General features: G+C 45.3%; 1 protein-coding gene across 9 annotated transcripts; it reads left to right on the forward strand.

Moving 5' to 3' along the window:
* The first annotated feature begins 285 nt into the window (after positions 1-285).
* Positions 286-22046, forward strand: LOC140905762 (zinc finger protein 746-like). 9 transcript variants are annotated; one of them, XM_078851256.1, is made up of 9 exons: positions 286-442; positions 2001-2594; positions 4477-4878; positions 6904-7030; positions 8980-9093; positions 9275-9388; positions 11570-11674; positions 12295-12408; positions 15050-19351. In XM_078851256.1, exons 2-9 carry the CDS (start codon positions 2241-2243, stop codon positions 17392-17394), a joined length of 3675 nt encoding a protein of 1224 aa, XP_078707382.1. In that variant the 5' UTR covers positions 286-442; positions 2001-2240; the 3' UTR covers positions 17395-19351. The 9 variants fall into 9 exon arrangements, with proteins under 9 accessions (XP_078707382.1, XP_078707386.1, XP_078707384.1 ...); XM_078851258.1 differs by having other exon boundaries at positions 393-469; XM_078851261.1 differs by lacking the exons at positions 286-442; positions 15050-19351 and adding exons at positions 476-1173; positions 19370-22046.
* Positions 22047-22739: the final 693 nt, after the last annotated feature.

A 22739-nucleotide genomic window follows, 5' to 3' on the forward strand; every position in this document is an offset into this window, starting at 1 on the left:
GTGGCCCCTTTATTCTGGCACCCAGAGGTGCTAAAACTCTCCCCTGCACGGAGGGCGACCGGCGTCCCTCAGTTAAAGACCCGCCCACGCTGTCACGGCTTTGCCCCCTGAGGTGGCCCCCGGTCCCCGGCTTGAAGACGTGTGGACACGCGTGTTACAACCGCTAACAACAGTTCCAGGGCATCAAAGCGGCGGCCGCGGCCGATGCCGAGCTTCCCCCGCCAGGGGCCGCTGCCGCCCCGCTCCCCGCCGGCCCCGCCCCGCCGCTCCCGGCCCCGGCAGCCAGGCCGCGGCTCCCTCCCTCCCTCCCTGCGGGCCGCGCTCGCTCTGCTCCGCCCGGCAGCGGGGCCGGCCCGTGGCGAGGCGGCGCCGGGACTCTGCCCAGCCCGCAGCGGGAGCGGCCCCGCCCGGGGGGGCCATGGCCGAGCGGGCCGCTGCCCAGGTAAGGGCCCGGAGCAGGGGCGCTGCGGTACGTAGCCCCGGTGCCTGGCCCGCGGGCCCCTTGCAGAGCCGGGGCACGTGTGCCCAGCGACCCGCTCCCCGCAGGGCCTGGCTGGAGTCCCCTGGGGCTGGGCGTTTACACGTTGCCCCGCGGCTCCGAATGCAGGCGCAGAGCGGTGCAGCGGGGGAGAGCTGCCTTTCCCGGGGGTCCGCCCTGACCTCCAGCCCGGGGGGCGTAGGGTCGGGGGCACCCTGCCCTAGGGTGACCAGGACTGGCCCTGTAAAATCGGGACATCTGATGTTTGGGGCTTTTTCTTATATAGGCACCTATTACCGCCCACCCCCGTCCCGATTTCTCACATCTGCTCTCTGGGCGCCCTGCCCTGCCGCTGGGCGCAGCTCTTAGCGCCCCGCTTCCCAGCGCTAGCGAGAGGGGGCCTAGCACTGCCCTAGCCGGGCAGGGGGAAGGCTAGCAAGGAAATGCCTTGATTCCTGGGCTGGGGCTGGTTCTTAGCGCCTCCGCTCGCCTGCCTCAGGTGGCCTTTGGAGCTTGTGCCTGCTGAGCTGCATCCTGGAGGGTGGTAGTCAGGGCCTGGCGGCTGCAGGTGCTTGGCTGCAGAGGGTGTTAACAGGGCACCAGCATCGCTTTACACAGGAGGCTCATTGCAGCGTCAGAGGGTTACCTAATGTCAAGCAGCCTGGATTCTATTTCGGAGTTTGCTACTGACTTGGGTGAGTTATTTCCAGTGCTTAATTTGTAATGAAAGCTGAGCTGGGGCTCAAGCAAATAGGTGCTGGAGCTTAATCAATTTTTTTGGACTTTCATAACTGATGTGGCGAAGCCAGAGGTGCTGGGACTATGAACGCCTAAGCCTAGAGGTGCCAGGGCTCAGCTCTGGCAAGCCCTGGCACAAATGAAGCACTGGTCCTTTCATCCCTGACAGCCTGGCACACAGAAGCTGTACAATGGGAGTGGTAACAGATTCTTATTTCTCACATAAGGATTTTGAAAATGCATCAATTGTTCTTAAAGTGCTTTGATGTGCAGGGATGAACATTGGTAGGGGAGGAGCACAGAAGTTTGAACAGGTTGGGCCCAATGTCGAAAAATTTTAGATGTGCGAGTTTCACATGCAGTTGTCATGATTGTGTGCACAAACCGCATAACTGCCAAGGTTGTGTACAGTGTAGTTGTAGCCTTGTTGGTCCCAGGATATTAGCGAGACAAGGGGGGGTCCAGTAATATCTTTTATTGGACCAACTTCTGTTGGTGAGCGAGACAAGCTTTTGAGCCAGCCAGAGCTCTTCTTCCGGTCTGGGAAAGGAATGGAAATGACCACAACCAGGCATATGCATGCGCAGTTACCTGGACGGTGTGTATGTAATTGTGCACTTATTTTGTATGTGCAGTTCCACACCTAACTTTTCAAAACCAGGCTCGTAAAACATTGCATAATTTTTTATTTAAAATAAGTAACTGAATTTTTACATGCACCTGGTGTGGCTACACAACATCATTATAGTTATGTGCATGAGAGGGTTTTCTCTCTGCTTTTTAGGTGTCATTCAAATAAAAAGCCAAGGAGTTTGACGAAGGGAGTGTTCTCGCTTGTTGGGATTCTGAGCATTACACCGAACAGCTACAGTGTCAGAACTGTACTGGGAGACCAGGGATGCAACCAACTCCCAGAGCTACTTAGGAAAGAGCCTTCAAAGGTTTCTAACAGATCAGCTGGAGGAATCTCTAGAACTTGCCTGCTAGTGACATTGTAACGTAGTAACATTTTACGTTACAAACCATGCCAGCTCGCTGCGTAGTGGCCAGGTGTTCCAACACCACCCAAGATGGTGTATCCTTGTTCAAATTTCCAAAAGACCCTCATGTTAGGAGCCTTTGGGACAGATTTGTTCGGATGAAGAGAGCAGACTGGAGAGGGGGACACGACCGCTCGCTGATCTGCTCTGCGCACTTCACAGACGAGTGCTTTGACATTTCAAGCGTGACGCAAAAAAAATTAGAATTTGGAAAGCGGTTGCTTCTAACCAAAACAGCGGTTCCGACTCTGAACGTCTGCCCGAGCATGAACGGGAACCCACAGTCCCTATCGCAACCAAAAGGAAGAGGAGCCTTCCGGAAAAAAATCATCGAAGAGGTACCTAAATGTTGGTTGATGAATAACACTATGTGTTTATATTGAGAGGAAGAACAGTTCCTTGGCTGAAGCAAAGGATTGAGTGCCAGGAGTCATGAGTTCTGTTCCCACTTCTGTACTGACTTGCTATGTGATTTTTGGACAGGCCACTTAACCTCAGTTTCTCTGTCTCTACATGGGGAATAATACTTCATGCCTCCCTGGGGTGGTTATGAGTCTTAATATGTCTGTGTTTGTAAATTGCTTTGAGATCCTCCAAGGGAAGGTGCTGCAGAGATGCAAAGTATTGGGATTAGAACTGGGTGAATATTTGTTGCCAAACTTTACGTGGAATGAGCTGGTTTTAGATTTTGGGAACCTTTGGGAAAAATGTAGCAGTTTTTTGGGGGAAAAGTTGGTTGAGACAAAAGAGGTGAATGAAACTTCAACCTGGAGGATCTCTGCAGGGCCAGAGAAATGGGCATGGGCCTGTGACCCCTGAACTCTGTTTTCATGTCTGCTACTGACTGGCCTTAATAATGCTTCACGCTTCTCTAGTGCTTTATAAGCCTGGTTCACTGCAGTCTTCTGTCTAGCTGGGGAGGTGATCAATGGAGGTTCATGTTCTCACAGACCTAGCTCTCCTGATGCTCAGGCCTGTATTTAAACTGCTGGACCACAGTGCTCTTGAGGCAAGTTTCTTATCCCCAGCAGGTCTCAGTTTTCCCATCTGTAAAAACAGCAATAATCATACTTTATTTAGGAAGCCAAGTAAATTTGATGACTGAGGAGATCTTAATTTACTGAGAGGAAAGCTAGGACACAGTGAAATGATTTGCCTAGGAAGCATGGTGATCTAGGGCATTAGATATTATTTGGGGACAGTTCTGGAAAAACATCAAGTTCATGACAAGGACATGAGGAGAAGAAAGGGACGTGGATTCAAATGTTGGTCCAGACACATTTACTCTTTGCCCTGGTGCAAGTTGCTTAACATTTCTAAAATGGTTTCTGCACCTGAATGCTGGGGATAAGAATACCTATCTACCTACCTACCTGGGGTGTTGTGAAATTTAAGTTTGTACAGACTGGAGCACCGATTTTGTACAGTTAGTTTGTTCCTATCCTGTCTGGTCACTGCTGGAATATAACACCATCTCCTGATGGGATAAATGTTGGCGCGCAGATGGGCCATAAGAGAGAACGAGAGACCCAGGATATGTCAACACTTGGAGTTGGTTGTTTGATTCCCATTTTAAGGAGGCATATTTGCACTAGCTCCGATTGAGTTAACATGCTAAAAATAGAGCACAGTTGCCGTGGTGCAAGCAGTGGGGGAGGCGAGCCGCCCCGAGCGTGTGCCGCTGGACTTGGGCAGTGTGTCCTCAGAACGGCTAGTGCTTCCTGCCACTCACAGCTGACACTACACTTCTCTAGAGCTAGTGCAAGGATGTCTCTTCGCGCAGGGAATTCCCCGTCTAGCTCATCCCCTGGGAGTCTCTGGGGCCCTGTGGCAAGGAGACCTCATGCCAGGCTCATTAATTCTCTTCTCATAAGATTGTTGTAGTGATTGACTTTTGTTTGTAAATGAACGTGATTAGAAAAGCTCTTGCCTTATATTGCAGTTTTCCTCAAACAAATTAGGACAAAACCCGAGATGCATGGGACATTTCAGTTCAATACCATTCCCATTGACCCTTATAAATGAGGATTATAATGAAAATGTCAGCAGCTTTTTAACCATCACTTCTGGAATGTGAGCCGGTGATGATAAAGATGCAACCTTGAACAGTCTGGGCGGCCTGTTGCATGTGAGCGGCTGCTTGTCCTGTTTCTTTGTAGCTAACTTTGCCGATAGGGAACGTGACTTCAACTCTGTTTTCATTTTCTGTCCTTGAAACAGGCTGATGAATGGGAGGTGGAACCGCAGCCCCTTGCCGCCTTGCAGCCACCGGTCCTCCCGGAGCAAACGTCTGTACAAGAAACACCACTTCCAAGTGCAGAGGCTTCCCTTCAGACTGTACTAGCCACAGTCCAAGCTGTTGAGAGGAAATTAGATTCTTATGCCACGCGGTTGCTGGGTCTGGAAGGGAGAATGTGGATGGCTGAAAAAAAGCTAATAGGTTGTGAGAGAACTGTGGTGGAGTTTGGGAACCAGCTGGAGAGTAAGTGGGCCGTGCTGGGAACTCTGATCCAGGAGTATGGGCTGCTGCAGAGGAGGCTGGAGAACATGGAGAACCTGCTGAAGAACAGGAACTTCTGGATCCTGAGGCTCCCCCCAGGCACTAACGGGGAGGTGCCCAAGGTAACTAGTTTTATCTGTGTGGTGGTAATGCCTAAGAGTCCCCGTCACGGACCAGGACCCTACTGTGGCAGGAGCTGTACAGACACAGAACAAAAAGACAGTCCCTTTCCCAAGGAATCTACGATAGAAGTGTTGGATGAGATGGAATGGGGGATACAGACAAGGAGACATTTCTTGTTGATATGATGGGCAGTGGAGGGATGCAGAGAGGGGGGTGATGTGGTCAAAGCAATAAGCTAGGAAAATAAGCATTGTCACAGCACATCTCAACGAGCACTAAGGAGGCAGAAGTCAGCATAGAGTAGAAAGGATGGTCTTGTAGTTAATGCAGAGGTCTGGGAATCGAAGTCTGAGTCTAATTGTTATCTAGCCCTGCCTTGAGTGCAAGGGACTGGACTAGATGACCTACTGAGGTCCCTTCCAGTCCTAACCCGCTATAATTCTATGATTCATTTCCCAGCTCTGCCACAAACTTCCTGTGTGATCTTGGACATGCCTCTTAACTTCTCTGAGCCTCATCTTTAAGATGGGGATGATATTTACCTTCCTCACAGGGGTACGTGAGGCTTAAGCCACCAGTATTCGTAAAGCATTTTTAGTGCTTCATGTGGAAGGGGCTGTACCATGTTAAAAGGTTTATTAAGTAAGTCCCTTCTATTACCAGATACACGAGGGATTTTTTTCACAGGCTTGTTCTTTCCTTGTCTTTGCTGCTCTAAAAGTGCTCAGATTTGATGGGGTGGCAGAGGGTTTTTTGAGCCAACCCCTGTGCTGATCAGAACTAGTTAGATGACTTTCACCCCACTCCCTTCTCGTGCTGATGGGAGCAGTTGGGGGAAAGGGGAGGGAATGGAAGAACAAATCTAACATCTTGAAAAACCTCTCCGGATTAAGGAAAGGATAGAAGCCCAAAGTTCATAGTCAGAGAAGACACCCCTGTGAGGTAGGGCAGGGCTATAATCCCCAGGTGTACATCTGAGGCACAGAGAGACTGAGATTTGCCCAAGGTTCCACAGGATATTCGTGGAAGAACAGGAATTGAACCCCGCTGAGCGCTGTAACCACTGGACTATCCTTCCTGTCTGCTCTTACCAGCCCTTTTCAGTTTTCGACTTTCCCTGCTGCCTCTTTGCCATTTTAGAGCCTTCCTCTGCAACACTCTGCACCTCTCATAGGCAAAGCCCACTGTGCCTGTGCATTTCAAAATGTTACCCTCTCATCTCAGATACCAACTGAGCGATTCGCATTAGCCTAACAGCCGGAAAGAGGTTGGACTTTCCCCACTCAAACTTTTCTTTTGTGTGTGAAACCCACTTGCAATGAACCCTGCTGTGCCTCTCTCTGGTACGCTGTCCCGTCTGCTTTCTGGTGCGCCTGCAGAAACTGTGCTGCACCTGGGAGAGAACTGTATAGACGGACCCATGAAGAGAGGGACGCAAATGGGAACTGCCGAGACCGGTTAATGTCAGTGTTACTCAGACTTAATGTTACGAAATTCCAACACCGTGAAAACAATCCATTCATATTGTGCCAAGTTAATGCACCTTATTGGCTGGCATTTACTGTGCCTGTCAGCTGATTATGGTTCCTTGGAGCTGTTCAGTCAGTGTTAGTTAGACCCTTCTCACTGGGAAATCAAAGATGCTTAAACTGCAGATTGCAAAGTGAATCATTTTTACTTGATTAAACTCCCATTATCCTGCATGGGAGTGGATGGGTGGTTATGGGCTCAGACGTTCTCTGCAGACAGGCATTCCATCACGGACCCCTGTCACATTAAATAATAATAATGTCAAGCTGCAAACTCTGACCCCTGTATGGGGCCAGATCCTCAGCTAGCCTAACTAGGCATAGCTGCTTTGAAGACAATTGAGTATTGCTGATTTATACGAGCTGAATATCATGGTATCTTGATTCTGGCTAAACTCAAATTAAATTAACTTTAAAACATTCTTAGAGTTAACATAAAAAGGTCTGTGTGACAGAATTAGAAGGTGGTGAGTGACTCCCCCCTTGTAATTTCAGGTACCGGTGACATTTGATGACATCTCCGTCTATTTCAATGAGCAGGAATGGAAGAGCTTGAATGAATGGCAGAAGGAACTTTACAAGAACACCATAAAGGGGAATTATGAGACCCTGATCTCACTGGGTAAGGATCAGTTTTCATTCCTTTATTAGAAGTGGTGAGATCTTTCATGGACTGGGTTTCCTCCTGCTCACAGTTCCTTTGATTTGTGCTGGGACAATGCCATTAGTCTTCCAGATGTTTATGATAGCTCAAGTTCCTCACATCCTTCTGTGGAAGAAATACCAAAATATACACTATTGGGCTTAAGGCCACCACCTCCTCTTATCCCATACTAGAAGCACAGTGGGATCTACGTTTCAAATTCAATCTAGATACAGAAAGTTGCTAGTTTCCATGTCAGCTGTTGATGAAAAATGTATCCAAAGAGAAACAACTGAAGAGTCAAGTCCAGGGTAATATAAACCCCAAGCAGGTGCACTTCCTCCTGCAGATCCCGGGGAAGCATAAAATAGTTAGCACTGGTGGTCCCGTCTGCATGGGAGAAGGAACAGTGTTTTAACTGGCATTGTGGGTTTCCCCCCCACATGGCTGATTTTGTGTAGGCAGCGACAGAATAGCTAATTAAAATTCACCGTTCTTGAGGAATTGTTGTTGCCCTTGGTGACCGCAGATGAGGCTGATGACAGTGTTACGTTGGGGCCGAAAAGGCCGATGTGAGAGTGTTGGTCCTTTCTGCATCGAGGGCATATGTAGCTCAGTGTTGAGGAAGGGATTATGTTCCGTGCCCGCTGAATCTGCTGCTGTGTATGACTCAGCGCCTCAGGATCAAGATCTGAGTAACCCCATCCCTGACTGCTTGCCAGCGCGATCTGTCTATTGTGACAGCTCCCAGCTGCAATGTTGCATTGCTTCTGATTATGCTGCAGTGTGTCCTTGAAGCGTTTCTTCTGGCTGCCTCCTGTATAGTTACCTGCTTCCAGTTTTCCATTCCACAGCTGCTTTGGCATTCTGGTGTCCTCCATCCTCAACAGCGTAGCTGTGATGCAATGAGCATGCGTCAATCCCTGTGGAGTTGCTCTGTTCTTGAGTAATATGCTAAATTGACCTACAATAACCCTTCCATATAGGTTTCAGAGTAGCAGCCGTGTTAGTCTGTATTCGCAAAAAGAAAAGGAGTACTTGTGGCACCTTAGAGACGAACCAATTTATTTGAGCATAAGCTTTCGTGAGCTACAGCTCACTTCATCGGATGCATACTGTGGAAAGTGTAGAAGATCTTTTTATATACACACAAAGCATGAAAAAATACCTCCTCCCACCCCACTCTCCTGCTGCTAATAGCTTATCTAAAGTGATACTAACCTTCCATATAGGGACCTTTTCCCCCTTATTCAAATGACTGTGTGGTATAAAGAACGTTTGGACCAAATTAGAGTCTAACTCATAGCCGCTGCTAGGAACGGAGGAGGAGGGTGTTCAATGATCTCTTCACATCTCCCACAGTAAACACCATTCCACAGTCCAACTCAGGCTCTGGTGTCAAACCTTGAAATGACCAGCCATTCAGTCATTCCCAAAGGAGAACACAGAATTAACCTCCCCCAGTGAAAGAGCCTCCAAGAGCTTCCCCAGAATCGGGCCTCTCTGGAGCAATGTCAGCAGTTTGTATGATGAATCCAGGCTATTCATCCCAGCCTCATTATCCATAACATGGGGAGTGAAAAGAACCAACGTTTGGGCAATAGAGACAATGGGGTCCTGATCTTGTTTGGAGCCTCTAGGTGCTACTATATTGCAGGTAATAACAGTGATGACTGGGGAAGTTAATGGGCCTACTACCAGCAATAAGTCCTGTGTTTGGTAGTAAGCACCTGCAGGATTGGCCCCTCACTAGACAATGTTTAAGTAAACCAGGTTCTACTTTTCATTGAAACTGATTTGTTATAAATGTGATTTAAAAAAAAAAAGCTAATGAATATCACAGTTGAAAGGATCCTTATAATCCCTGTGTAACTGATCTGAATAAAACATCCTACTGTATCCCACCTAATATCATCTCCCATGAACAGACTATGCTGTTTCTAAACCTGACATCCTGTCCCGGATAGAGCGAGGGGAGGAGCCGTATATCGGGGATCTGCAGGACACTGAAGAAAGGAAAATCTCTATTGAGCCGTGCGTCAGTGAGTAATGGATTAAAACAATTTAGAAAGGGCATGGGAAGGACAAAGCAAGAACCAAAGTTCTTGTGAACCTCGTGGTTCTAGCTTTTCAGACATTTTTAATGTGTTGCCAGCAGCTAAAAAGATATTAGATAAACATAATGGAATTCTCTCTTCTTTCCCTTCGCCCCCCCGTGAGCAGACTCTCCCGTTGCTGCACCTGGCCAGCGGTGCCAGACCGAACAAGGCGCAGAGCCGTGTGTTGGGGAACAGGGCAATGCTAAGGAAAGAGGTGTCCCTGCAGACCCCAGCACAGGTCAGTAATGGATTGAAACCATTCCAAAGGGTAAAATTCACCTCTTCAGACAGGACACCTGCACAAAGGCTGGACATCACATAAGTCCCGTTGGGCTTGTGCTGTCCCTCTACACAGGGATGAGTGAAGTAAAAAGCTGGCAATCTGCCTCTGTCCAAGCCAGACACTAACGGAATGCAACAATAACAAGATAAACCACACTTTTCGACTTACATATTTTTGGTTGGTTGCCTGCTATTGCAAGTTGACAGTGACTCACCTTTGGGCCTCAGCAACTAAAAGAAATTAAAGCTGTTGGAACACCCAGAGTCAGACCAAATCAATCCCTTGGTTGCCTGCTGAACAGCTGTTCTCAAACTGCGCTTGGAGTTGTGAGTTAGTGAAGAGGAAAAAGTGAGAGACATTCATATCAGTAGGGTAAAATAAATGCCTCTGAAATAGACACATTGATTGACAGCAAAATGAAGGTAATGGTGAAGGAGTAATTGATTTACCTCAATTTACAGTATCCCGTATCTAGTGCCAGCTTTCTACCACTGCCTAACAGCATGCATGCGCTGACCACTCTACATTTAACATGTTTGGTGGAAGGAAAGTTATTGATCTTCTGTCAAAATGCAGGAGAATGGGTGGAAATATTTACCTCCAAATATCCATCTCCTTATATCCCTTTGCACTGTGTGATTGGAGATGAAAAAGGTGGTGGGATTCTTCCCAAGACCCATTTCCAGTCCAAGCTTTGCCGTTCTGTGACTCCACAATGGATGACTCAGTTCATTATGGGATACTTCCTCTTTTTTGTCTTGTGAGCTTCGATCAGCAGTGAAAGTTTAAAATGTTGGGAGTTCAAGTTGCCATCGGTAGGCTCCAGAGGCAACACCACATCAGCCTGAATAGGAGCAGTGTGTATCTTTCTGAGGTGTTTCAAGCTGTTTGCACACTCAAGCAGATATAATTGGGTTGATTAAATTCAGTCGGCAGGCAACCATAAGCACCAGAATTTTTATTTGTTTGTTTGTTCTTTAAATGAAAGCTTAGCACAAGATAACAGCAACCAGGAAATGTGGGCAGGCTGTTGTAGCCACTACAAACTGACCCAATTCAACCTCTCCTTATCTATACCTGTACAGTACTTTCTAATTTAGTAATACTCCCACTCTGTACTGATCGCATCAAGCCATACGTATTCTGCGATCTCCTTCTCTGTACCTGTGCCATTTATCATGTGCTTGTATATACCTACATATTGTCTTTTCTCAGAGTAGCAGCCGTGTTAGTCTGTATTCGCAAAAAGAAAAGGAGGACTTGTGGCACCTTAGAGACTAACCAATTTATTTGAGCATGAGCTTTCGTGAGCTACAGCTCACTTCATCGGATGCATCCGATGAAGTGAGCTGTAGCTCACGAAAGCTTAAGCTCAAATAAATTTGTTTTTTATATCCCCAAGATGGCTATGCCTTCTCTTTTGCCAGTGTGTAGTTCAAACCAAAGTTAGGGCTTGATGCAGAAATTATTGGGTGATTTTCTTTGGCCTGCATTATGCAGGTGAAACAAAATATAATGGTCCCTTCTGGCATTAAAAAACTATGAATCTGGATACTTCAGCGTGGTTTGATGCGCTGTCTAGAGTCTGCAGCACTATATAAGTGATTTTTAACAATGACCTAAAGCTCTGTAATGTTGCACGTGTGGTTATACCAAATGGCCACCTTTGGACTTACCTGTGTCAGCGTTCTCCGGATATCAGCTGAACTTAAAGAAGGAGAAACTAGCCTTCCAACAAAACCTTTGCTGGCTTCTACAGATTGTATAATTTTCCGTCCACCTTGGGTATTCCTAGTGTGTCCATTGCTGTAGGAGCTAGGCCCTTGGAACATTTTCTACCATAATTATTTATATTTCTACAGCATCCATCACTGCACTAAAGCACTTGTTACATAGTCAAGAGATATGAGAACACTTTCCAAAGTCTCCCCTTCTCTGTGAAACTGTCTTGGTGACTAATCTCTGCCCATGTCAGCACTTAATAGAAAGGGATGGACAATCATGATGTAATTTCTAGTTTAGCCCTTGTGTGTTCACATTAAAATCGCATCAGATGCTTCGTCAGAATGAGTCAGTGAGATATAAGAATAAAACACAGCATCTATTATTACCTCTTTCCATGAACCAATTATACAGTCTTTGGCTGTGACGTTTTATCGTGGATTAAACTAGAGGAACAGTCCTGTGCCGAGGATCAGGAACGCTTTGGGGAAGGAGCGCTCTCTACAGACCCCTTCGCTGGTGAGTGATGCGCTAAGCTGCCCAGTGAGTGAAATCCAGTAAAACTTTTGGTCGAGGCTCTGGCTGGTCCCCGTACAGATGAGCAAGAGATTATAGTGCAAGGAGCCTTCTCCTATCCTGGCAGTTGCAGTCCTTAGTGCTGAGGTTGCTCCCTACTAGTCCCGAGTGAGCTGTACCCCCAAAAGGAGACAACATAGGTCCTTACCCCCTCTCCCCCACCACTTCCACACTACCAGCAGGGCTGGCTAGCCACAGGGAGGAGTGCACACTGCTCCCGCCGAAGGGCTGGTGCAGACTCTACTCCCAGGGAGCTCTCCTGAAGCAAAGCCTGGGGCAATGCTGTTCTGTACAGCTCCATTCTAGGCCCGGGCCTATCGGTACCACCTGCCCCTTTATGGACGCAGCTATCACCTTTGGATTTCCACCAATCTCAAGTTCTCCTGGCTCTGAACCCTTCTGCATTTATTTCCTGTGGATCCTCAGTGAAATGTTTGTAGCCAATCAGAATGTGTGTCTCCTCCAGCCCAAAAACAGCACTGGGTTACGATCAGTTGACATTGCCTTGTATAGTGTTTGTGGAGATCAGAAAAGCAATGCGTTCCTCTGTCTGTCGTGAACAGGGTGCCAAGCTTCTGCACGCTACGCTTCCTGCGGGAGGGACGTCGAGGAAGAGCCAGGTGTGCAGGATATGCAGGTCTCGGAGGAAAGGCAAATCCATACAGAGCTCTGCGCAGGTGAGATGGATTGTAACAACTTTGATAGGGTGTGAAATAGCTGGAAATCCTCTTTTCCTCAAATCCAGGAGACAATTTGCAATCTTGACACTGTCCAAATGCAATGATTACAAGAGAAATGTTTCCTAAGCTTGACAGTCGCATGATGTAGTTGAGTTAACATGATCAGAATCTTCACTTTTGCATTACCCATAGTTCTTCGTTCAGAACTCTGAGCCGAGCATTGCATTAACACAAGATTTATTTTGCATTTAATTTCTTTTTTCTTTTCTTTTAAAAAGACAGAAAAGAAGGAAAAAATAGGGGAGGAGGGAGAAGCTACCTGTGCTGCAATTGAGATGTGTCTGGCGGGTTTTTGCAACGCTGTGCATTATTTGTTCGCAGCACTCAGTAAATATATCCAGTGCCTAGCAGCAGTATTGGACAAGGTGGCACAGTGTAAACTTCGCAGCTGTATTGAATCACGGACTAACTATTTAATAGACATTTTTACCAGGGCTTTGGAGTGGAGCCCGGAGCTGGAGCACGGACCAGTGGAGCTGCAGGTTTTTGCCTGGAGCCGGAGCACAGAAAATCTTGACTGCTCCACTGCTCCAGTTTCTTTTTTCATTTTCAATCCAAATGAATGATATTCAGCAAGAAAGTCCTAATGGTGCCAAAAAGTTTCAGATTGTATAACAATTGATATTAACATCTACTTTACATAATATGTCACAGTTCTTCTCACTTTGGCCGAAATCAAGATTTAATGTACAGATACAAAATTACCAAGTTTTTTAGAGATATGTTTTATTAAAGAATCAGATAATTATCAGACATCCGGCAACACTGCAGACTGCTCCCACCCTTGTGCCAAGGTTAGGCGAGTACGTACTTGCATAGATTAGTTAGATAGTTAGATTAGTATGTGTTGATACTTCTTTTGTAAGGGTTGATCAACGAGATGCGCTGAGTGCTGCCATTACGGAAAAGTGTGACGCAAGACGCAACATTTAAGATATCGCAAACAGGTATATTGCAAAAAAAATAATGTTTTTGTTTATTGATATATTAAGATATCGCAAGAGATATTAATCACTTAAGCTAATTTCTCACACTGGCTCTCGTTACCGGTACATTTGTACATGCTCCCGTATCACTCTGGCGGACTTATTGTATATGCCATCTGTTCAACGCTCTTTTGGAGTTTGTAATTTTAAATTTACTGAAAAAGTCGTGTGCAGCATATAAATATACAGTAAACATTTTTACATAAATTGGGAGTGATTTTTGTGATATATCCAGAGTGGTTGGAAAATGTCCAACACAACTTTGGGGGTGAATTCTTAGGTCATTTCAAGAAAAACGTTTCTGTGAACACGTGTCCTAAAATTCTTCCTAAGGGAGTTACAGTTCCTTCAACGAGGTGATGAAAAGTTAATTTCTGATTAATATCTCAAAAATGCTTTAATATAAAGTAATGAAATTATGTCTGTCTTAGCATTAGTATGTGCTATCATATTACATTATCCAAAATTATTTAAACCGTAGGCATCCCGAACTGGCTGTTGGTCATTTTTATTTCATATTTCAAGAAAGGCTTGTCATTGACTGCTCCTGGCTATGAGCAGTAATATTATGTTCCATAATAAGTTAGTAATTTTTGGTTGTTTATTATTACGTTTAAAATGTATGGTTCCAAAGTTGAAAAATAAATAAGTAAAATTGTTTGTATCATTCTAAGCATCTAAGCAGATTAAAATTTTTAAACAGTTTTCTCGGAAACAGTTAGTTATACAAAATAAATTAAGAGTACCGTTTTAATGCATGTTTTAGCATTAAATCATATTCCAGGGTCGTATCTGTTAAACAGTCAAAGATTTAAAAAATATTAAATAAAATTGGCCCAGTAGTCCCCCCAGTTCACGACGCCTGTAGTTTAAATAATGTTATTTGAATGCTGTTGTATGATAGAACGCTGGAAATCAACTTTAACGGGAAAGCAGATTCAAATTGCAAGCACCGTCCTTTTAGTAAAGAGAGCAAATTTTCAGAAATATGTTTTTCCTTCATCAGGCTGGAAACATCATACAAGATTGAACCTGTTATTTGCTCTATCTTGTATAATCTATTCAGGTTGATGAAGCAAAAATTTCCAAAAATTTGCTTTCTTTACTAAAAGGACTGTGCTTGCAATTTGAATCCGCTTTCCTGTTTAAAGTTGATTTTCAGCCTTGTAACGTGTGGCCTCGTTACTTCCCAAAAGTTAATGTTGTAGAACAGCGATAGCACGTACTAATGCTACGGCACCTACCACATTTCATTGCTATATCTATATTAAAGCATTTTTGAGATATTAATTAAAAACTTGTAAAATATTTTGAATATTTTTACAGCAAAATTTCATAAGAAAAACTAACTTGCAATTTATAAATAAAAATGTATATTATGTGTATTAAAAATACTTCTTACTTCATTAAAACTGCAAGAAACATGTTAAAATATTAAAATATACTTTATTAATAATTTTGTGTAAAAAGAAAATGCGATCATTTTTTTGTCCAGAAAATCCAAAATAAATTCGAAGTACCTTAAGTGGTTAAGATATCCCAAGCAGGTACATTATAAAAAATGTAATGCTTTTGTTCATTGCTTTTCTAAGATCATAACAAGAAACCTTCGGAGGCGGTAGCAGCACAAGAAGATTTGGCCATGGCTTCAACAAAAAAATCAAATCTGCCCCCCATAATTGATAGCCGATTTACAGAAAAAGATCTCAACGACGTCTTTACTTTTGAATTTGAAAACCCCAAATCTGGGCTTTTGCGAAAAGCAAAGAAGAAATCGGCAACGTGCAAGGTGGAAAAGGAAGTGAATGGCGAGCTCAAACCATGTAGCTTCAAGACAAGTGAAGCAAGTGCCGTGAAAAGTTTCAACCTTTGGCGGCATGTAAAACGTAACCATCCTGAAAACTATGCAGCTCTGGTTACAAAAAAGGACCAGGAAGATGAGGCAAAACAGAAAACTGATGCGGCTAAACGACGTCCATCTGGCTCTTTGAAAACTCCCGGAGAAAAGATTTTTTGTGGAGCTTCATCTGAAAAGAAACCCAAAATTGAGCAAACAAAACTTGACTCATATTTGAAGTCCTCAAAGGTTACAGTCACCATGGATGCCAATACTTTCCGTGAAGGGCTGATGGAAATGGTTTGCTTGAGTTCAACACCGCTCACTACCTTCAGGCTAAAGAACAAAGGATTCCAAAAAATTGCAGGTGAAATGGGTCGGCAGCTTGGCGTTTTGACGGGGCACGATGCGGTTCGTCATTTAGTTGTCAGCACAGCTGAGTCTGGTCGCCAAGAGCTCAAGAAAGCTTTGGAGCAAAAATTGTGCTACCTGAAAATGGATGCGGCAACTCGTGGAAACAGACATTTCCTTGCAATCAGTGCTCAGTACTATGAAGAAGGAAAAGATAAAGCTGTGGTAAAAACCTTGGACATAATCGACACTGAAGGGCGTCACAATTCTTCGTACGTGAAAAGTCAAGTAAAAGCTATTTTAGAAAAATTTGGGATCAGTGAAATGCAAGTGCTGAGCATCTGCGTTGACAATGCAGCAAACATGACGTGTGCCGTCAAAAATTTCAGCGAGGACAATGAAACCATTTCCACCTCTGAGAACACAGATGTGGACAGAACTGAAGCTGTTTTGCCTGATGAAGGCACTAAAGGAATGGATGAAATCGAACTCAACATGGATGCTGCTGCGCAATGGGTTAATGACCCCAGCCTCATACTTCCAACATGGCTTCATGAGGATGACTCAAAAGTCCAACTGATGAGGTGTGGTATTCACACTCTTCAGTTGGCAATCTGGGATGGACTGAACAAAGAACATGCAAAGAAATTTCTGGCAAAAATTCGACAAGTCGTTGTCAAACTACGAACCCCAAGTATTCAAAGTGTTCTGCTTGATCTACATGGGGTAACTCAATCATTGGATACGGTGACTCACTGGGGTTCAACATTTGCGATGATTGATCAGCTTCTCGTTTTTCAATCTTACTGTGAACAAGTGGCGGCTGCTGCTGGAACAAGAGAACTCAAGTTAACAAAAGCTGAATGGGAAGAAGTGAAGAACCTGCGAGACCTCTTGGCAAAACCAAACCAAACAACCGTGAATCTTCAAGCTGTCGATGTAACCCCGGGAGTTTTAATGAAGGAATGGCGAAAACTGTCAAAATTCTTGCAAGAAAATGGTGGACAAATTGCAGAAGGAATTCTATCCTCCATGCAGAAACACGAAGAGAAGCTTTTTGACAATATTCATTTCCTTGCTGGAGTTTATGTTGACCCACGGTATCGGATTCTTCTTACCTCAAGGGAAATACCAAAGGCAAAGGAAGGGCTCCTTGATATTGCTCGACGACTCGAAAAACAAAATCTATTGCTACATTTGAACTCGGCGAAAGAGGTTGAAGAAAACAAAACACAACAGAAGGAGTCCTCAACCATCGAATTTGCGTTTTCGGAAAGTTCACATCCTTCAGAAATAGCAGGCTGTTCTCAAACTTCCGTATCCACTCTGAACTTGTTTGAGCGTCCATCCCTGAGACGTCTTCAACCATCACAGGGAAATGGAGATAATTCAAGCACCAATTCTTCAGAAGAGGACGCCTTCGAAAAGGAATTGGATAAACAAGAAAGACGCCGGCGAGTTTCTGCAATTCATAATTGTAACGAAGCGTTATTTGAGAGAAACTTTCGGGAAGATTGTGAGGCGATGGAGTCTATTGGGAGGCTGAAAGTTAAGTGTGTTTTTGAGGCCATTCACAGCTACCCACACCGCATTCAGGCTGCCTGTAGAATTGCTTCGAGCATGCCAACAACTCAAGCTGGTGTAGAGCGACTGTTTTCGGCTTTAAAGTTAATTTTAAATGGTTTGCATCAGGGTGTGAAAGACGACTTGATTGCTGCAATAATTTTTTACAGAATGAATTATGAATGATTCTAGTTTGTATCGTTGATAATTAAATGGTTTTAAAAGTCTGAATAAAAATGTTTTATCAAAATGACAGAATGCACTTTTTTATTTAGTTAAAAATTAATCTGAGTCGCGGAGCGGAGTCGGAGCGGAGCTGGAGCAGTCACTATTGGTGCCGGAGCGGAGCAATTCAAAAATGTGATTGCTCCAAATCCCTGGTTAAAACTGCAGCAGAGCAGATAGATGAAATCTCAGGAAGAACTGCCTCAGTGTAAGAACAGTAGGACAAAGGAACAGACACCTGGGGAGGTTGTGGAAGCTTCTTCACTGGAGCTTTTCAATAGGAGGCTGGAGAGCCATCTGTCTTGGGTGGTTTAAACACAACAAATCCTGAATCTTGGCAGGGGGTTAGACTAGATGATCCTTGCGGTCCCCTCTGACCCTGTGGTCCTATGATTATAGCAGCCAAACGTGTAACACGATCCAGTGGCTGGAAATTGAAGCTAGACAAATTCAGACAAGAAGTAAGACACTAATTTTTAACAGTGAGGGTGATTAGCCATTGGAACAATTTATCAAGTGTTGTAGTGAATTCTCCATCACTGACAATTTTTAAATCAAGATTGGATGTTTTTCTAAAAGAGCTGCTGTTTGTGAAACAGAAGTTAATTCAGGGAAATCCTGTAGTGGAATATAGGCAGTCAGACGAGATGATCGCAGTTGTTCCTTCTGACTTTACAATTGCTTCGAGCATGCCAACAACTCAATCTGGTGTAGAGCGACTGTTTTCGGCTTTAAAGTTAATTTTAAATGGTTTGCGTCAGGGTGTGAAAGATGACTTGATTGCTGCAATAATTTTTTACAGAATGAATTATGAATGATTCTAGTTTGTATCATTGTTGATGACATTTAAATGGTTTTAAAAGTCTGAATAAAAATGTTTTTTCAAAATGACAGAATGCACTTTTTTATTTAGTTAAATATGAATTTGAGTCAGAGGTCGGAGCCAAGCTGGAGCGGAGCTGGAGCAGTCACTGTTGGTGCCGGAGTGGAGCTGGAGCGGAGCAATTCAAAAATTTGATTGCTCCAAATCCCTGATTTTTACAGCACATTCACAAAAAACACTTTTTATGCGTTATGACTTTACTGTTTAAAATACCCTTCCCCCCATTTACTAAGCAGTTATTCCTCACTAAGGACTAGCCACATGTGAAATTTGTAAATTGGTGGAGCGCCATCAAGGTCAATGGAGGAATGACGATTTACCCCAGCTGAGAATTTGACCCCACAAGTTTAAGATACTATTAAGCGCCAATATCAGCAGCAAAATTACAAAACTGAGAAGGTTAATTACATTTTTCTATGAATGTCCAGACAAATGTCACTCAAATTTGGGGAAGGAAATCTCCTTTGGTTTCAGACCATATATGAAAAGTTTCGGGGCAAAAGGGTAACTTTTGAAGACTGAGTTTCTGAAAATAGGATTATAATGGGAATAGAATTATAACCTTAACTAGATAGTTTTTGCTCTCCAGTTGTCTAGACCTTCTGGACTCAGCGCTGACCCTCATACTCCGGTACTTAAATACACCCTTTTCCCAGAGCTCCACCCAAAGATGTGAAGCTTCTCGTTTACAGACAGGTTTTCAGGGCAGAAATCTCCTCTCTCAGTTTAGAGGCTAATGGTCTGATTTTCAGAAGTGTTGAGCAGGAAGGGGGCTGCTCTGCTGATTTTTCAAATCGGGCCCTAGATCATGTGTGCGTGCACTCATTATTTATCTTGGGTAAAGTTTTCAAAAGTGCCTAAATCCCAGTTTCAAAAGTCTCTAGTAACTTTTCAAAATGGGACTAAGTTTCCTAAGCCACCTAGGCTCTTTTGAAAACTGTCACCCTTGTCTACTTTATCGGCCACGTTCAATAAGCCGACAGGTTTAGTTTTTTCTGCATTGAGTCACTGAATGGCTGAATCAGCAGAGGCTTCTTTCTCTCGCTCACACAGGCAAAGGGAGTGATGTCGCTGATTCTCTCTCTATTGCTGCAGATGAGGTGATTGTGATTAAAACGGAGGTGCAGGAACATGAAGAAGATCCTGAAGACTTGGAGCCGCGTGACATGCTCTTTGGAAGTTCAGGGGAAAGTGTTTCCCAGAGTCTGGTTGCTACAACAGCTTGGGAGGGTCAGTGCGGCTCCCTAACGCCGCCAAGGAGCCTGGCAGGCACTGTCTTGGGGGAGCCGACTTCAAGTGGAAGAGATTTGGGTGGCACCAACCCTCTCCTCGTCCATCAGGCAAGCCACGCGGGAGGGAGGCCATATATCACGTGTACGAAGGGTGGGAAGAGCTTCCGGCTGAAAGTGAGCTTTGGGAAACAGCACAGGAGCTGTTCCAGAGAGATACCTTATCAGTGCACTGAGTGTGCCAGGAGCTTCTGGTGCCATTTGGAGTTCATCCGACACTATGCGAGCCACGCTGGGGAGAGGCCGTATAAACACACCGGCTGTGAGCAGACCTACAGCCGGAAGTGGCTCCTTCTGAATCACCAACAAGTCCGCGTGGAGGAGAGGCCGTTCCAGTGTGTAGTGTGCGGGAAGAGCTTCCAGCTGAAGGGGAGTGTCCTCAGATACCAGTGGGGGCATAGGAAGGAGCATCCCCAGGACTGCGTGGAGCGTGGCAAGGACTGTAGCTGCCACGCCGAGCTCTGTGCGGGCCAGCAGCTCCAGGCCAGAGGGAGGGCCGGCCAGTGTGCTGAGGTCCGCTCAGAAGCAGCGTCTGCCCAATGGCCAGTGAGCGTGCTCTGGGGAGAGGCTGTTCCAATGCACTGTCTGCAAGAAGAGCTACAAGGTCAGGGCCAGCTTCCACAAGCGTCTGCAGAGCCATGAGACTGGGACGCCCTGCCAGTGTGCAAAGTGCAGGGCTGTCTTCCCAGGTACGATGCCACCACAGGATCAGCAGAGGGCAGACCAGTCAGAGCAGGCTTCCCCAGGGCGAAGACTGGAGACCGGGAAAACACCAAGGAGTGGGATGGGTGACTAGGTTGTAGCTAGCATGTTATGTCCAGACCAGTTCATCCCTGCGCTTGGTAGGCCTCAGGGCTGGAGTGTGTGTGGGGTGCGGCTGTTCCTGTCCAATTGTAAATGACCCTATTGGGCCCCGGCATCTCATCCTCCCACAGGCTCCCTGGACAAACCTGTGAAGAGCGTCTGATCTCTACTCCGCACCAGCTGACTAAAGTGTGCGAGATTGCAGTGCTTGCGGCAGACTCCCTCTTTGCTCACTCGACGCTGCGGGAGAGGCAGGATCTGCTGAAGGGCAAGTGGTGTAAAACCTGCGCTCTAGCTCTCCAGAGCCTGAAGGAATCTGCATGCGTGAAAGGGTTAACTGCTGTGGTTCGGCAAATACCTGGCACCTTCCTGGTAAAAACCTGGGAGTGCTGAGTCCAGATCCTTCTTCCTAGGTCTGCCCGACTCCTCCCCTTCTCAGGATCATGCTCCCCCCACACCCCTGGAGTGGTCTCCCTGTTCTCATCTGCACAGAGCCATTTCTCCTCTCCGAGCAACCCCTGCTCCTTCCTCCTCCTGCTAGTCAATAATCCCCACACCTGATCTGTTTTCCTATGCCGTGTCTTGTCCTACTTAGCTGGTACACTCCCTGGGGCAGTGTCCGAGTCTAGGTCTGTGCAGTGCTATTTGTATGCGCCACCTTGCTGTCGAAATGACTTCTAAAAGCATCAGACAGAATGTTCACAAGCTTGCCCCACAGTTCAGTGTGAGCTGGGCTAGGGCTGGTGGGGAAGCATGTCTGGATCCCGGTGAGCAGAGTGAGGGCTAGGGTTTAGGTTAGATTCAATGGGGCTGAAATCTCATCAGCTGTTCCTGCAAGATTTGTGTCCTAATACCTGCCCTCCTAGTGGGAAGGTGTCGCTGTCCTGCAGCGCAGAAGCCCTTCTTTGCTGGCTCTCCTCCAATATAGGTTTCTTTTGGTCCAAGGTTCAGACGATAATCTTAACATTAGGGCTGCGCCTGTCCTGTCCTGTCCTGTCCTCGCAAGGAAAAAACCCCTAAACAATAAAAATTCGTCTCTCTGTGTGGGTTTTTTTCGGGACTTATGTTCTCACATGTATAATGGCAGCTAAACTCTGTCATCGCTCACTGGTGGGAATGGCTGATGATCCTTCCCCACCATGAATGGTTTGCAGGGAATAATGGGCTGTTATGAACACTGAGAAGCTGAACTTGGGTAGCGTCAACGATTCTCCCGATGATGCTATGGTTTGGGAGTAGTTTCATAAATACTCTGAGCATGGAAATTCCAGGTTTGTGGTGGTACAGAAATGGCACAGGTTTTCTTATGTAAGTGTATATTGCTTCTGATACCCCCCTCACCCCTTCCACTCACACTGGTGGTTCAATAACACCAGGTTACTTACTTCCCCTCTACTAGTGCTGGGTACCATTCTGGTTTCGCTTTTTGTACCATATGAGGTGGTGTTACTGGGTGGCCTGTATATAGTCTGCATCCTAATTGTCTTGAAATGGATATGCAAAGCTCTTGTCTGCCTTTCTTCTGTACCTCTTTTGTCTTGTAACCTGGATGACAAATCTGTCCTGTAACATTGTCCATCTGACATTTATTCTAATAAAAAAAATTGTAACAAAAGTGAAATGGACATAAAACCTATTGATTCAAAAAATAATTGTCCATTGTGGTGAGGGTTGGGTGTGGTGACTACAAAAACCAGATGAGCCTCTTTGGAGGGCTATAGTAAAAACACAGCATTCCTAGAGGTGAATTGCAAAGGGGACAGAAGAATTAGGTGTGCACCCTCTTACATTTCTTTATGGTGATGTATACAAAAGACCTGAAAGATTTTTGTTAGTTTCCAAAGAACATTTCTTTTTCCTGCTTGACATCAAGTTTAGTCTTCCCTGTTTTTGTAGGGGTCTTTTTGGAAGAGCTAGACGTGTAGATTGGGAGTTGTGTCAGCACTTATCTAAAGAGTGAAAATGGTAAATATTTAATAGTGCTCTTTTTCCCCATCTGTTTTTGGTATTTGAGTTAAATGGCATGGAAGGTAATTGGGTGCTCGTGTTTTCCCTGTCTTATAAAGAAGAGCAAGAGGCTATCAAGTGAAATTGAAAGGCAACTAATTTAAACCTGATAAAAATAAATCCTATTTTACACAACACATAATGAGCCCGTGGAACTCTCTGCTACAAGATATTGTCAATGCCAGTTTCTCAGTAGGGTTCCAGAAGCATGATTCAATGCTTATACAGATAATGAGAACAGTCACAGTTACCCTTGTTAGGATAACAAGATATAAGGGATCTAAACACTCTCTTGTTTCAGGGAATTTATTCTCCCTCCTCCC

This window comes from Lepidochelys kempii, chromosome 2 (assembly GCF_965140285.1).
Source record: "Lepidochelys kempii isolate rLepKem1 chromosome 2, rLepKem1.hap1, whole genome shotgun sequence".
Taxonomy (NCBI): Eukaryota; Metazoa; Chordata; order Testudines; family Cheloniidae; genus Lepidochelys; species Lepidochelys kempii.